Source organism: Podarcis melisellensis, assembly GCF_964234715.1.
Source record: "Podarcis melisellensis genome assembly, chromosome: 16".
Lineage (NCBI taxonomy): Eukaryota > Metazoa > Chordata > Lepidosauria > Squamata > Lacertidae > Podarcis > Podarcis melisellensis.
Genome location: NC_138533.1, coordinates 12,215,824 through 12,232,099, shown reverse-complemented (window position 1 = coordinate 12,232,099; position 16,276 = coordinate 12,215,824). Strand labels below are relative to the sequence as shown.

The following is a 16,276-nucleotide window of genomic DNA, read 5'->3' as shown; positions in this document are numbered from 1 at the left end:
TTGCATTTCTGGAAGAGACAAGCAAGTCTTCTGCCAGGCCACAGAGATGTAAAAATCCAGAGTCTACCCTCTACCTGCCCCAGCATCCTGCTTCCATCAGTGGTCAGCAGCCAGACGCCCCTGGGAAGCCCACAAAGCATGGCGTGGAGACAATAGCCATCTCTCACTGCCAGCATCTGGTATGGAGCAGACTGCCTCTGCTTGTGGAGGCTCTATTTGGCTCCATGTCTACTTGCTGCTCCACCGTTCCCATTTAGTTATTGTGGCTAATGGGTAGCAGTTTATAAATTGGCAAGGTATTTTGGCCAGGGTGAAGCAGTGCCGGGCTTTTCCTGCAGCTCCAGTTGGGCTGCCGTTGTTAGCACAGCGCCCTCCCTCTGGCCCTCCCCAGCCCCGTGGAACTCGACTCCTCTTTTCAGGGCCCGTGAATGACTGAGTCCCTCGCTCCTTTCTTTCCCAGGCTGGCTGAATGGGCCCAGCCATGCCCAGCATTGGCAGTGCCAGGCGGAGACGTGCTTCTCCGCATGGATTCCCCAGGCCATGCCGGCTGTGTGTGTCAGTGTGTGTGCGTCGGGGGATCCTGGCTGTGTGAGTTTCACATAACTAGAAGAATAAGGAGCTGGCTCCATAACAACAAGCAGATTGATCCTAAATGGGGACGTGCGAGGACTCTAAAGCCTTCCCAACTGCGGAAGCTACGGGTTCTTCAATCTGGAAACCTTTGAATCTTAGAAACTGTGTCCTTATGCACTCCTCATGTGCTCAGGGGAAGGCTTGTCATTTCTTCCTTCATACGCATATCACTGGGCAAAACCCTGCCATCCAGATAATTACAAGCGGGCACTCCAAATGTTGCTGGACTCGCGACTCAGCCAGCATGGCCAGGAATGATGGGAATTGTAGTCCAGCAATATCTGGAAGGAGGTAGGTTCCCCAGCACTTTGCAAAGATCTACAGCTCTCTGAATGTTCCACCCACCTCCCCAGAAGGCTGACTTTTAACAGGTAGGTGGGACTGCCCACATGCCAATCATCTGATGTTACACTGATGTAAGGTGATTGGCAGGTGGGCTTTCCCACCCATTTGTCCAAGTTGGCTCTTGGGAATGGCCCAAGCAGGACCAGACTTCCTGAACAGGATGTGTCAATCCTACTTACGGTACTGCAGGGTTCAGGTACACCAGCCAGTTTCCCCATGAAATGACATCAGGGTGTGGGGCAGTTGGCCATGGGTGCAGAAAAATGGCATGGAGGGACAAATGTTTGGAGTCTGATGTTTGGCCTGTGAATTAGATTTGGCCCGTTGACCCCTGAACTAGAGACTAGGTTTCCCTTTGTGGCATGGCAAGAAAAGCATTGCTTTCCACATCTCTGTGAGTCTGGTTCCTGGACCAGGGACAGAGCCAAGGGTGCTGGGGGGGGGGGCGGTGTCAATTCTAACTTCTGGCCAAAATCGTCCACCAAAACAGAGGCTGGGAAACAGACAGTTGCTCTTTGACATATATGGCTAAATCACATCGCAAAACTGCATTGAGCTGGCAGCATGGCTGCCTTTGAAGGTCTTGTTTTTAGAATGGCTGATTGGCCTTGAGATGACGTGTCCGTGGTCTTCTCTCCTTTCTGCTCATTTTGTCGCACTTACAAGTATTTACATATTTCGCTATCGGCTAGTCTCCAGACCATATATGTCTAATATATTGTGGTGGTCTCTTTGGAAGGGTTTGCATTGAGTGTGTTCACAGCCTCGGCTCTGGCGCCTGGGCCTCTGCACAATATTTCACCCTTCCCCTTCTTTGGCTGACTTGTGCCCGGGAGCTTCCTGCCTCCCCCTCTCTCTTGACCAGGTCACATACCATACTCCGCTATCTATTATTCCTAGGGCTGCCAGACCTCCAGGGCTGCCCTGAAGCCTCCAGGTTTGCTTGGCCCCTTCCAGCTGGCAGGGGGAGGGCTCAAATCTCCATGTGGGAGAGAGTGCCTGGAAAAAAATTGATCAAGAAGACTACGCATGCAGCTTGCAAGCTTTAGTCCAGTTCCAAATTATTGCACAGACTCTCTGAGGGATCTGCCCTCCTCCCCTCCCCTTTCCCAATTAACCTCCATCTCCAGGGCTCAGTGGTGGGAGGGAGCGCAAAGGAAGAATCACCTGGGCCCACCCCCATCACAACACCAGGGCTTGTCTCCCTATGACCCCCAGGGCTGGCCCGAGGTGTTTTGCCTACACCCTGCCACCAATCTTTCCCTGACGCAGTGGCAAGGGCAGTGGGGTTATGTGAACCACGGGTGAAAGCCTGCCGGTGCAGGGAGGCAGATCTGCTGCCTGAAGCAAGTGGCTTCATCTTGCCTAATGGATGGGCCGCCCTTGATGATGTCACCAGTGGCCTCCCCAGGTCTCAGGTTTGGGCCCCGAAATCTCAGGGTCTGGGGTGCTCCTGACCTGGGCCAACCCTAATTATTATTATTTTGCTAAATTTATAAATTAAGCCAGCAACTTACACAGGGGTTATGTTCCAGGGATTGCACCTAAAGCCAAAATTGCACATAGTCAAAACACATTGGGTGCAATGGCAGTTGGGATTGCAGAAGTCTTTTTCCCCCTATCTGCCCCCTGAATATATACCGTATATTTTTTAATCTTTCCCAAGTCCATAAGGCTGAATTAGCACAAGATACATGCACGCAGGTTGTGGGCTTACTGTACAGTCCTGTAATTCCGCCAAAGGATTTCAGGGTGGCAAGCATGTCAGTACCAAAAGAATACCCTGAGTGATTTAGCCACCAATCCCTTTTCCCAGGGAATTGTAGCTGTGGGAGGGGAATAGCAGTTTCCTAACAACTCTAGTTCGCAGACTTTTCAGTTAAAACAGGAGTGGGGAACATTTTTTCAGCTTGAGGGCCACATTCTATTCTTGACAAGTTCCCGGGGGCCACATGTCAGGGGTGGGCGGGGCCAAAGGCAAAAGTGGGTGGGGTAACAAATGTAAATCTTACCTTTGTGCAATTGGTTGGTTTCTATATGCACATTCTATTCCCCATCCAGATAAGCAAGAGCATTATCACAGTTCAAGGACAGGTTCCAGCCAGGAAAAACCTTCAAGGAGGTTGCAGAGCTGGGGCCTGGAGGGGGTGTGGCCTGGGGAGGGTCCCAAGGGCCAGATGGAGGGCTGTGGAGGTCCATATGTGTCCCCTGGGGCTGAGGTCCCCCATCCCTGGGTTAAGAATCAAAGACGCCCAAGAGAAGCACAACAGAGGATGATAAAAGCATGTGTTGCGTGAAGAAAGTGGGGAGTGGGCTCAGGCACTGAACTCTCATTGGGCCCCCATAATTTGGAATACCTATGATGTGCAAACTGAGACTTCTCCCAGGCTACTCCTGATCTTCCTGGGTGTTTTGTCCGAAGAAGACGTTGCAGCGCCATGGGTCTTGGGGCCCTGGTAAATACCAAGCGCTGCCAACCTTCTGGAACCAGCCTTACTGCCACAGCTAAGATAGAACAGGGAGGCCAATTACAGGGGAGGACTGTTTCCTCCATCCCTTTGCTTGTGGTCTTCCCGAAAAACATCTGACTGGCCGGCCTTGGAAACAGGGCATCGGATGAGAGTGACCTTTGGCCACATTCAGAAACAAGATTCTTGGAAGTGGTGGGGGACCTGTGGGGCCTCCTAACTTGGGTTCATGTCCTATGGGCAGCCTGGGACACATGGCCATGTCTTTCCCAGGAATGGGCATTTGGAAAAGCTGCCCTGTGGGGTTTCCAAGCAGACTTTGGCCCTAACCTTGAGTCAATATTTACAGAGTCCAGTTGGAGGCCTGAATGTTGAGTTGGGGGGAGAAATCTCTCTCCGCAGCCACCTTTCCCAAGGCCACTACTAAAAGCTAGGAAGGAGGATGGGTGTTGGCGCACAAAAATACTAGAGCATCAGGGGTGAATGACCCTCTCCTCTTGCTCGTTTGGTTTGCATCATACAAGGAGAGGCTGCAATGCAGTGGGTACAGCACATTTGGGGAAGGGCCATAGCTCAGCGCTAGAGCATCTGCGTTGCATGCAGAAGGTTCCAGGTTCAATCCCTGGCATCTCCATATATCCCTGGCAAAGACCCCTGACTGAAATCCTGGACAGCCACTACCAGTCAATGTAGACTGAGAGCTAGATAGATCCAAGATCTGATGCAGGTTCTTGTGTTCCTAAATTCACCTGGCTGCGGGGGCGGGGTAGGAAATAACTTATGAATGTCTCCTGGGGAGTAAGCCCCATTTTCCATCAGTGAGGTGCGCTCCAACGTCAGCATGCGTTGGGACTGCTGAAATAAATGAAAAATATTAAATCAATAAATACATTAAAAATAAAATGCACGCCAAGGAAGATTTTACCCAATGATTTAAAAAAAAAATTAAAATCAATTTTTATTGTTAACCACTTGGGAGCTGGCTGAAATGTAGGTTTTACAACGCGTGGGGAGAAAGAAAAATAAATTTAATAAACAATTAAAAAATAAAATCGCATTGGGGAAATATGTTCCAAAAAATTGTATTTCACCAAGAGCCTCATTTCACAACAGGCTTAATTGTTTGAAGCCGTCCAGAGTGGCTAGCGCCCTCCCAGTCAGATGGGCGAGGTAATCATCATCATCGGAGCCACGTGATGAATACGAGGCCACTTTCAGAGAAGCCGGGGAGCCCCCTTTCTCCACTCCAACACCAGGGGGCGCTCTCACACGTCAGTGCGCCTACTGCAGCCCAGAACGGAAGTGACGCCTTGCCCTTGTCACGTGCAAGCAGGGGCCGTTATAATTTTTGTGTTTTGAGGGGGGGGGCATGCCTTTATTTCTCTGATTAGTTCTCCCATGTCCCGAGTGAAGAGAACCAGAATCGTAATGCCGGTTATTGATTTTTATAAAATAGCTAGCCGAGCGCCTGTCACATAGCGCCGCGCTGATCACGTGACGGCGGCCAACCTGCCTCGGGGCGGGCGAAGGAACATGGCGGACCCCACGGCTGCTTCCCTTGTTGTTAGGCAAATCAGCGTTACGAGGCGCGCATGCGCAGAGGGGGGTGGTATCCGTTGAGGAAAGGAGAGGTGAGGAGGGGGGGCGGATGGGGGGTCCTGAGGAGACGGGGGGACAGGGAAGGGGGGCGCCCAGGAGCCTTGGACCGAGCGAGGGTCGGCAGCAGCAGCCTGGGGACCTAGATATGGGGCAGCCCCAAGAGGCGGGCTGGAGGGAGCGGGGAGGCTCCAGCGGGCCCGAAGGGACCCAGGCGTCCGGCGCACGCAAGTGGGGGGTGGCTGGTAGCGAGGAGGGCCTCGCAGGGCCGGCGGCAACGCAGGAGCCACGGAAGCTGGAGCGGAGGGACGTAGGGACCCAGGTGTCCTGGGGTCCAGGCGTGGGGGCCCTTGACAATGGGGGGATGCAGGCCCCAGCCGTGGGGAAGGCCCCGCAGGGACAGGGTGGCCCGAGGAGAGTCACGATGAGCAGATGGGGGCCTCGTGGGTTTGGGGGCCCCCCAGGCAGCGGGAGCCTGGAGAGCCTGGGCCGCCCTCCGCCCGGCTCAGGGAGGAGCAGCCAAGCAGCGAGGCAGGAGAAGAGAGCCTCGTGGTGCGTGGGGGTCTGCGAGTCCTGCGTGGCTGTGGCCGTGAAAGGAAAGGGCGCCCCCAAAGAGGTGGGGACCCAGCTCTCCCACAGGGAGGATTGGGAGCTGGGTGCGGGGGGCCCCGGGGTGGTCAGGGGAAGAGGCGGCGAGGAACCAGAGTTCCCGGCGCGGGGCGTCAGCCGCAGCCACTCCGGGGGGATCTTGGGGCATGTGGGTCCCCAGAGGGATCCTGTAAGGGGAGCGGGGATGTGGGTCCAGAAGGAGTGGTACCGGGACCCTGCGGAGGCTTCTGGGCAGGTCTGGGTGCCCCGCAAGCCAGCCAGGGCCTCTGATAGGACGGGGCTGCCGTGGCTGCAACGGGAAGCCAGTCCCCAGGGAAAGCAGAGAGAGTGGAAGCCCGAATCTAGGGGTGTCGGTTGTTCCCCTGAACGTAGCCAGGTCTGGATCCCCCGAGAGAAGCCAGTTCCTGCGGGTGGGGGTCCTGGGGATGTCTGGATTCACAAGGTGAGGGATCCCTCTGGGGCTGGGATCATGTGGGTCTGGGCCAAGGTGACAAATTGTAATGAAGAAGATGAAGCAGAGGAGACCAGGGTTTGGACCTTCCGTAAGGAGGGCCCTAGGAAAGGGGGGCAAGGTGAGGGTGGATATGGGGTATCTTAGGGCGGGGGTGCTATTTGGGGGGCATGGGTTGGGGGAGGGAGATACTGCACCTGGGAGGGAGGGGGGAGGAAATGCTAGGCTCATACCTGAGGGAAAGGGTTAGAAATAAGGATGATTTCATATGGGGAGATCCTGTCTAGAGGACTAGGGAGTAGAGGAGGGAGGGTGGAGCAGAGAGACCTTGCTGGATTATTCCTGGGGTGGCTACAGCCCAGTATCCTTGAGAGAATCTGGAGTGGGGTGGCGGCGGCTGCCACCAGGGGAGGGAGCAGAGTCCAAGGCGCCTCTGGCTGCACGGGTAAGTCGGGGTCCGGAGGCTCCCGGGGGGACCTGAATGGACCGCATGCTGTTGCATGCCAGGGTAGGAGCTGGGGGTGCTGGCGACTGGGGCGGGAGTGTTGAATTTGCATGAATTACTGTAATTCAAGGATGGGCCTTCATGGGGAGGAGGCTTCTGTTCTGTTCATTGGGGCACCATGTGAAAAACGGGGCAGGGCCCTACCTGACAGTTGAACCTGGGACCTTCTGCATGCAAGGCAGGTGTTTATGACTGTGTTGTGGACCTTCCCAAATAGAACTCATGTCTTGGTATGTGTCGGCATGGAAGGACTGGAGCTCTTCCCCATTATTCCTTTTCCTGTATGTACAAGGACAGTGAACCGAATCCTATGTCTGGCAGCTGCTGAATGGATCCCTTTCCACAGAAGTGGCTTGCCCAGTGTGGGGCGGGCCTGCCGCGCCTGCTTGCCAGCAGCAATGTCACTGCTGCTTATAGGGAGGGGTGAAGTGTTGGGGAAATCAGGGCTGTGTGGGCACCCTGGTGGAGCCATTCAAGTACTCCCATTGGTGCACATAGACAGCTTCAACTTCCCCCTGCCTCCTGATAAAAGGCAGCGACACCACTGCCAGGAAGCCAGCTCCATTTCCGCCTTCCTGTAACATTGTGATCAACAAAGCAAGAGATAGTGGTGACAGTAGACTTTTAGCCACAGAGAGCTCTCCCCAGCTAACCAGTTTCTGCCCTTCCAGGAGCTTATGCGATGCAGGTGAGCCAGGGAGCAACATTACTCGCTCTGGCGCTGTGTGCAGTCTTCTCGCTAGGTCTGGGCACGGAAGGCAAACGGAAGCTCCAGATTGGGGTCAAGAAGCGGGTGGACAACTGCCCCATCAAGTCCCGCAAGGGTGATGTGCTCCACATGCATTATACGGTGAGTGCTGCAGGCGTGATGTGGAAGGGCAGGTCAGCGTTAGCTGAGCACCTTGAGGTTTGCGGGGTCTTTTCCAGAAGCCACGGGGGAGAGACATAATTGTCAAAGGGTGAATCGTAATCCAGTGGAGAACCTGTTGGGCCTTCCATGCATTTCTAGACTCCAGCCCCTGCTCTCTCATCACAGAGTTGTAGCTCTTTGGGAAGGGCTGGGGGACCTGCCTGCCTGCCTCCAGGTATTGCAAAACTTCAGCTCCCATCATCCCTGGCTGCTGGCCATGTTACAGATAGGTAGCCATGTTGGTTTGCCATAGTCAAAACAAAAAAATTCATTCCAGTAGCACCTTAAAGACCAACTAAGTTAGTTCTTGGTATGAGCTTTCGTGTGCATGCACACTTCTTCAGATACACAGAGTTGTATGCTGGCCATGCTCACTGTGGTTGATGGGAGCTGGAGCCCAACAGCCGGGAGGGCCTGCAGGTTCCCCATCCCTGAGCTGAAGAAGTGAGAGTCAGCAACTCCTGCCAAAATTGGTGTGTGTGTGGTTGCTAAGTTGGTGGGGTTGGGTTTGTTTAGGAAGGCAGACGTCTGTGGGTGACCCAAGTTCAGAGCTTCAACAGAAAGAAATAAAAGAAAAAAGAATCCTACTGTAAATTAGGCACACGCGTCTTGTGTCTCATGGAACTGTCTACTCCTTGACATCTTAATTCAGCAACCCCTCTGAGATTTCACTAGGAGTATCTCCAAGGCTTTGATGGAAATATTTGTGACCATAAGGACTAGATGCTTAGCTTTTTTAAAAAGGAATTCTTGAAGCAACTGAATTCTGCACCCACTACTAAATGCTGCCATTGCAGCATATGCTTGGCTCAGCTGCATTTTTCAGCCATGCATCCTTGCTAACTCACACAATGATTAGCTGTGTTAGTGGCAATTTGAATGCAGGAAATGGACAACCAGAGAAAAATTCTGTGTTCCCTGTGTGAGGAGGAGAAGGGGGTGGAGCTTTTACCCCCCTTTGATTCCAACCATATGGACATGAGGTTACTCTACCTAGTTCCTTTCTGCAATTTCCAGACCTCTATTTGGCCAGAGAACATAAACAGAGCCCCTGTGGATCAAACCAAAGGCTACCTAGTTCAGTTTCCTCTTTCCCATAGCAGCCAGCCAGTATGCTACTGAATTCTGTGTTGCTGGGAATCACAGTTAGGGAGAGCAGCATTGCCCTCTGGTTCTGCTCGCATGCTTCCCATTGAGAACAGAGTGCTAGACTAGATGGGCCACTGGCTTCATGCAGCAGAGCTCTCTTTTATGCAGTTAGATCCTTCTGGGAATCCCATAAGTATGACAGCAATAGCCACCTCTCACTATTTTCCCCCAGCTAATGGGACTCAAAAACAATCCTGAGGGTTGCATCATGAGATTAGTGTCTGGTAGCCACTGATAGTCTTGTCCTCCCTTTTTAAGCTTTTTTTTTTAAAGGGATGTGTTTGTTTTATAAATTAAAAATTTATGTGTAAGTGGACCAGGGATCGAATCATGAAGGGTGGGTCAGAAATGTACCAAGTAAATAAATAATCCCCTTTTAAAACCATCTCAATTTGGCAGTTATCCCTGCTCTGTATGGTGGCAGGATTCCAGAGTTGAGGGCCCCTGGTCATCTGAGCAGCAGGGGAAAAGAGGGTGGGTGTATTAATTTCATGTCCTGCTTGTGGCCTTCTCAACAGGCGTTTCATTAACCCTTGTTAGGAAACAGGGCCCTCGACCTGACTCACCTTTGCTCTGACCCAGCAGGGCTTCTGCCTCTCAGGTTCTTATGAGTCACTTTCTGCAGTGGAGCAGTGAATCACTGAGTGATAGACGCTCATGTGTGAATGTGCCCTGAGTTAGTCAGTCAGTGAGAGAGCAAGGCTGAAACACCCTGGGGTTTCATTACTAGGGTGGAGCAGGGATGGGGACCCTTCAGCCCTCCAGATGTTGTTGAACTCCCATCAGCCCAGCCAGCATGATGGGAGTTGTAGTCCAGCGATGACTGGACTCCGGAGGGCCACAGGAGGGCCATCCTCCTGCTGTGGAGGGTGTTTGTATACATGTGCTTAGTTAAAACTGCACATAGTTAAAGCTGTGGAATTCACTTTATTAAGATGTAGTGATGACTTTTAAAAGAGTAGACAAATCCATGAGGAACCAGGCTATCAGTGTCTGCTAGCCACACTGGCTCCCTTGTCTGTATGTCTCTGAATGTCTGTTGCTGGGAATCACAAGTGGGGAGAGAAGAAGAGTTTGGATTTGATATCCCGCCTTTCACTCCCTTTAAGGAGTCTCAAAGCGGCTAACATTCTCCTTTCCCTTCCTTCCCCACAACAAACACTCTGTGAGGTGAGTGGGGCTGAGAGACTTCAGAGAAGTGTGACTAGCCCAAGGTCACCCAGCAGCTGCATGTGGAGGAGCGGAGACGCGAACCCGGTTCCCCAGATTATGAGACTACCGCTCTTAACCACTACACCACACTGGCTCTCAAGAGTTGCGTTTGGGTCCTGCTTGTGGCCTTCCTGTCGAGACATCCAGTTGGTCACTGTGAGAACAGGGTGCTGGACTAGATGGGCTCTCTTTGGACTTACTTCACAGGGCTCTTCTTCTTTTGGGATAATAAGCACAGCATCTTGGATGTTTTAAGAAGAAACCCTGGCTGGCTCACACCCCTTTTAACTTCCGCACTCTCTCATAGGGCAAGCTGGAGGATGGGACAGAGTTCGACAGCAGCCTGACTCGTGATCAGCCGTTTATCTTCTCCTTGGGGACTGGACAAGTCATTAAAGGCTGGGATCAGGGCTTGCTTGGGTAAATTCTTCCAGCAGGGATCAGGTGTGGCAGTGACCGCTGTGTTGTGGTTGCTGGTTTTCAAGCACCCGAACGGGGAAAAGGAGCAATTTCTCCAGTGGCAAGTCAGAAGCACAGATTTTCACTCAAAGGATGCTTGAAAGCTCCTAAAACTTTATTTATTTGGGTCTCCTGGAACTTTTTTTTTTTTAATAAAGAGCAGAGAATTCCATAATCTGGGCATGACCTAAAGGAAGGGCCTCTGCTGTATTCCAACTGCATCTGCGGCACCTTTGGCGGGAATGTTGGGGGAGAGCACTCTGTGCAATTGCACCCAGGAGATCTGGCTGGCATCTTCTAATGACCTTTTGCCGTCTTTTGAAAATCCATCTGTCCCGGCTCATTTTATTTATTAAAGTGTCTTGTTAATCAGGACGGTTCATCTCTCCTGTGTTTCTCTCCAGTGTTAACTACATTTAGTGTGCTTCTTTTTCATTTGTATGTAATTTTTATATTGATAGCTGCCCTTAGGCAACGTTAGAAGGGAAGGTTAAGTGATATGAATGAAGTAATTATTTTCCAGTCAGATTCCAGCCCTCCTGTTTCGTGTTGCTTTTATACAGCAGCAAAGCCGTGTACTGTATTTGGTTGGTAACTGAATTTATACTGTTCCTTTGGTCTTTCTAGGATGTGCGAGGGTGAGAAGAGAAAGCTGGTCATTCCCTCTGAACTGGGTGAGGAGCTGGAATGTGGGAGAGGGAGGAGGAAGAAATCGGGCTCCTGGGTTCAGAACCTGCCCCAGGGAGGTGGCAGTGGCAAGGAGTTGCCATCATCATTTTTTGGCAGGGGTCAGTGGGAGTTGAAATCCCACAACAATCGAATATATGTGAAGGTCAATTAACGTTTGTAGGTTTTCAAGAAGCTCTGTGATAATAATGGAAAGAAATATTGTTTTATAATATTTGTTAAGATTAATTTGGTTAAAAAAAACACAAAACAATATAGATGCAAGAAATGTGAATAACTGTGAAAACATGAAAATTTCCATATAGACTGAAGGAAGTCTGAAAGTGGAAAGATTAGAATTGTATGTATAAGTAAAATGGAATGTTTTTTTTAATTGTTAAATTTGAAAATTTTATAAATATTTTTTTTTAAAAAAAAAAGAAATCCCACAACAATTGCACAGATCGCTCCATCCCTGCACTAAGGGAACTCTTTGATCTCTTGGGTAACTTTGCCATTTTTCTCCCTTTGCTCACAGGTTATGGGGACCGGGGAGCACCACCCAAAATCCCAGGTAAATCGTGGATGCCCTTTCCCCCTTGGAATCAGTCCTGCTATGGATTCTGAACAGATGGGCGGGGGCTTCCTCCCCACCCCAAGCGAAGTCTTGATACCATGCTCTTAAGCTGCCTTCTCCCTACTGGCCTTTTGAAAACCAGGAGATGAGAATGGGAGGGATCAAAACCTAGTGGCCCCGCTCGAGTTCCAGGCAGTCAGCTGTGGGGCCCTCAAAGCTTCCAGGGGCCCTCTGGCACCTGCTCTAGGGGCTGGGATGAGTAGTGCACTGCTCCCTCCAGCCTGCATTCGTGATTTCCCTTTCTTTTTCCCCCCAGGTGGCGCAACCTTAATCTTTGAAGTTGAGCTGCTGAAGATTGAGCGAAGGCAGGAATTTTAGCGACATCTCTTCGGGGGAGGGGGCACGCGGGGAGGGGAGGTAATCTCCAGACGCGACTCAGGATTTGTTGATACCGATGGGCCAAATAAAAGCACAGACCAGAGTTGTATTGTGACTGCAGCGGGTGGCCTGGTGGCAGGAGAAGGGGCAACGCTGTTCCAAGGAGGTGGAGGGTTCCTTGGGCTCAAGATTTGGGCCGATCTGACCTCTGTGGCGGGGGGGGGGGCTCCAAATATTTGGGTGCAGAAAGCCCCAGGATCAACCCCTGCCATCTGACTTAAGGTATGAGGACTAGGAAAGGCCTCTGCCTGGAGCCTTGGAGAGAGGCTGCCAGTTGCAGCAGACATTACTAGGCTGGGTGCCCTGCTGGCCTGGCTGTGTAAGGCAGCCTCAGGGGTTCAAGTCCTTGTGGGTGTCTGGTCTCTGGCCTGATCCCATCACCTCCAGGTGGGGCCAGGAGAGCCACTGCCTGTCGGTTTTGAGTGGTGTCTGGGCCTCATCAGATGTTGTTGGACTACAACTCCCATCATCCCTGACCATTTGCTAAGCAGATGGATGATGGGAGTTGTAGTCCAGCAGTAGGGCTGGGCAATCTATCATCCAAAACCAGTTTGAAGTCCATATTGTGATACGAGTTTCATAATTTTTGACCTGGCAATATTTTTGGGGTGTGTGTGTTTGCTATACTAAAATCACTATGTGGGGAAAACCGTGAAGCCAGCCAATGCTCTATCCTTATTTCAGACATTGTGATATATCGGTATATCAATAAGTTTAGCTGGTGATCTATTGTGATGTAGAAAACCAGATATTCCCAGCCCTATCCAGCAGTATTTGGTGCCCCAAGCTTGAAGAGCACAGGTGTAGACAATACTGAGCTAGATTGACTAAGGGCTGGGCTTCTAAGCAAGGCAGCTCCCTATACATGAAATGCACAAGATAGCTTGCCAGGGACAGGCAGCCTGTGTCTTTCCAGAATCCAGATGGCGTTGGATTGTAGGGTATGTCGCTTCCGATCAGCCTGGGCAGTGGCCTGAGAGGGTATAGGTTTTAGTTTACGTACATCTAGAAGGCTGCAGATTCTGTTCCCAGAGTATTGGGGCATTGGAAGCCCAATAAAAGACTTGCAGAGCAGGCATGTCTTGTGCTTTGTGTGTGGCTGGCAGCAGGATTGGGCAGTCATGGTGGCCTGGCTGTCCAAAGCCAACCTTTCTGTCTTTGGTCTGGCTTAACGTGGGGCCTTGTGCTGCCCACAGTCTGGTCCTGTCCACCTGCCAAGGGAAAGCAAGCTCTGGAGAATATCGTGTGCTTTGCTGTAGGCGGCACATCCCAGAATCCCCTTGCAATAGACTTCAAGGGATTCTGGGGGCCTTTTCTGTGCTTGTGGCATTGGACCTCCACAAGAGGCGTATGGGGAAGCCACGTTCCCAACAACCTGTGTAATTAATTAATTGAAGCATGCGCCGACTTTGTAGTGCAATTTGGGTTTGTTTCAGGACAACCTGTACTGAATAAACGAGCCGTGAAAGTTGTGAACTGTGAAGCAGGGCGACAACATGATATAACAGATACGTTTGCACTGTAGAGCAGAAAACTGCGAGGGGGTGTTCTCCCCCAGTGAAACCACCAGTGTGAAAGCTGCTGGGACCCTGCCAGTATTGTCTACTGTGAAAGTGAACAGTTGTGAGCATTGCTGCAGAAGGCTATAGAGAAGGGGCAGGTGGGTTGCTGTGAGGAACTCGCTTATCCTCCCTGACAGAGAGGGACTAGCTCCAGAATGCCTTTTGCAAAGAGACCATTCTCCAGCCTCCCTTGTTCAGTATGAAGAACAGTTGAGATAGTGTGTGTGCACACTGTACTTAAAAAAACACCAACCCCTACAAATCACATTTGTGCCTAATTTTGCAACCTCCAAGAATAATGCCAGTGAAGTGATTTTCGTGTGTGGTATAATTAATTGTTCCTGTCAGGGCTGTGGAGAAACAAAGAAAGAAATCCTATTTAGCAAGGCACAACTCCCCCTCCCCACCTTTAGAGCATAGAAAGCATTGCCATTTCCCACACCCTGATTTCAGTGTGATTCTCACCACATAACTTTCAAGACTCATCCTTTGGCCATAAGGGCTAGAAAGTTGCTTCCCACCCCCATGCCCCAAATAAAATTAAAACAACCTAGGATGTTAGGAACATAAGAACCGGTCTGATTAGGCCGGGGGCTTATCTAGCACCCAGCATTCTGTTCTCTGTGGCGAACCAAATGTCCCAATGGGACACCCAAAAGCAGCATCTGAGTGCAACAGCAACTCTTCCTGCTTGAGGTTTCCTGCAGGTGGCATTCATGGGCGTATGGCCTCCAACAGTGGAGAACATGGCCAGACAGCCTAACCCTCTGAATTTGTCAAATCCTATTTAAAGCCATCTAGGTTGGTGGCTTATACCCACTGTGAGTTGCTGCAGCAGAATCCCTTGGCACATGAGTGAATCTTTATGGTTTCTTGGCACAGAGAAGAAGTGGCTTTGCAAGCGAACTACTTTCTTGCATCAACCAAGGAGGGAAAGCAGGGAAAAGTATGTGTGCGGGAGAGAAATAAACCACCCCTCCTTCATAGAAACAAATTCTGCCAAGGCCACAGTGAGAAATTGGGTTTGCTTGCGGGTGAGAAACCTGCCAGACCTCCAGATGTTCTTGGATTTTCCCCATCATCCCTGGCCATGGGGTTGTTGGGGCCCAAGGAGAGCTGGGGGACCACAGCTCCCCCCACCCCTGGCTTAGCCTTTCTTCAAACTGGGGAGGTTGTGCTTGCTGGCAGAAAGCGAACTCTGGCTTTCTTCCAGCTGTAGGAAATGAGGCACCTGCTTTAAAGGCAACCACGCCCTTTGCGCCAGAGCGCTAAAGGGAGCCTTGCAAGATACATCTTGCAGGCACAGCAGCCAGGAGGACTGCTCCACCCTCAAGACAGCATCTCTCTAGCCCTGCCCTGCCCGGTCTGGGAACCACGTAGTGTTTTGTGGCCAGGCTGTGGCTCTGGTGCCTGCTTTCCCTGTTCCTTTCCCTCCCCTCTGGGGCCAGTGCCAACCCCTCTTAGGCATCTTGGTTTGGAAAGAAGAGCCACGTGGAAAAATCAGGCCGGGGCCAGCTCCGGGCAGGCCATTTCGCAAAACACACACACACACAAAACTTGCCTGGTGACTTCAGGCAGGAAACACGAAGCCCGATTAGTTCCAGGCCCCAGAAGACATTCTTTCCTTGCTGAGTTCAGCCCCGCCACAAGTGAAGGGGAGGGGGAGGCTCCGCCTGCGTCCCCACCAGGGACAGCGTTGCTAACTGGGGGACCTGTATCTCTGCACTTGGCCTGGTCTGCAGTTGCACTTGGTTGAAAATACTTGCTGCAGGCGGTGAGGAAGGGGAAGAAGGCCCACTGGGGAGCGGGGAACAGAATCTCCTCTTCACTTCCAATTCACCAGCCTAGCTGGTCCAAAAATCTCCAAAACACTTCTGTTTTTCACTAGTATGGGTGACAGTGATAAGCCAGACGTGGGTATTATTTCATTCATATTCAATGAGCAAAAGGCAGTGTCCATAGCACTCTCCACCCTCCTCGCCCAACAATTGCCTTGCAAGATAGGTCATAGGCTGAGAAAGTGACTTGCCCATGGTCACTATTCTGTTTTCTGGCCAAGAAGGGAGTTGAACCTGGATTCCTCCCCCCGCCCCCACTCCAGTCCTACAGACTCAGCAAGGGAATGACACAAATGTCCTCCCAATTCACCAGACTAAGCAAACCAAAAATCTCCAAAACTTCAGTTTTTGCTAGTACTGGTAATGAATATTAAGCGACAAGCAGGTATTCCTTTTTATAGCCTATTTTACTAAAGACAGCGGCTGTGGCCCTCTTTTCTCTCCCCTCCTCACCCTTCTATTTCATCCTAAAAGCCACCCTGCGAGGTAGACTGTAGGCCAGGCATAGGCAAACACGGCCCTCCAAATATTTTTGGGACTACAACTCCCATCATCCCTGACCACTGGTCCTGTTAGCTAGGGATGATGGGAGTTGTAGTCCCAAAACATCTGGGGGGGCGAGTTTGCTTATGTCTGCTGTAGGCTAAGGCGAAATAATTTGGCCAAGGTTTAACATTAATTTTCCCGGTCAAGTAAATATCTGAATCCAAGTTCTCACCCCCAAGGCCTGCCACACTACTTTCTTGCACAACACTGCTTTCTCTTTTTAAGAGTGAAAAGGTTTTGTTAAAATACACATATGCAAATACTCGTCTGCCCTGGTGCACGCTTCCATTCCCTAAAGCAGAAACCAGACCC

General features: G+C 51.2%; 1 protein-coding gene across 4 annotated transcripts; it reads left to right on the top strand.

Annotated features, from left to right (window-relative positions):
* The first annotated feature begins 4,930 nt into the window (after positions 1 to 4,930).
* Positions 4,931 to 12,061, top strand: LOC309358601 (peptidyl-prolyl cis-trans isomerase FKBP2-like). Of its 4 annotated transcripts, none has more exons than XM_081891948.1 (6): positions 4,931 to 5,077; positions 7,279 to 7,457; positions 10,186 to 10,298; positions 10,965 to 11,011; positions 11,542 to 11,577; positions 11,897 to 12,061. In XM_081891948.1, exons 2-6 carry the CDS (start codon positions 7,290 to 7,292, stop codon positions 11,956 to 11,958), a joined length of 426 nt encoding a protein of 141 aa, XP_081748074.1. In that variant the 5' UTR covers positions 4,931 to 5,077; positions 7,279 to 7,289; the 3' UTR covers positions 11,959 to 12,061. The 4 variants fall into 4 exon arrangements, with proteins under 4 accessions (XP_081748074.1, XP_081748073.1, XP_081748071.1 ...); XM_081891947.1 differs by lacking the exon at positions 4,931 to 5,077 and adding an exon at positions 5,163 to 5,658; XM_081891945.1 differs by lacking the exon at positions 4,931 to 5,077 and adding an exon at positions 5,758 to 6,223.
* The last annotated feature ends 4,215 nt before the right edge of the window (positions 12,062 to 16,276 follow it).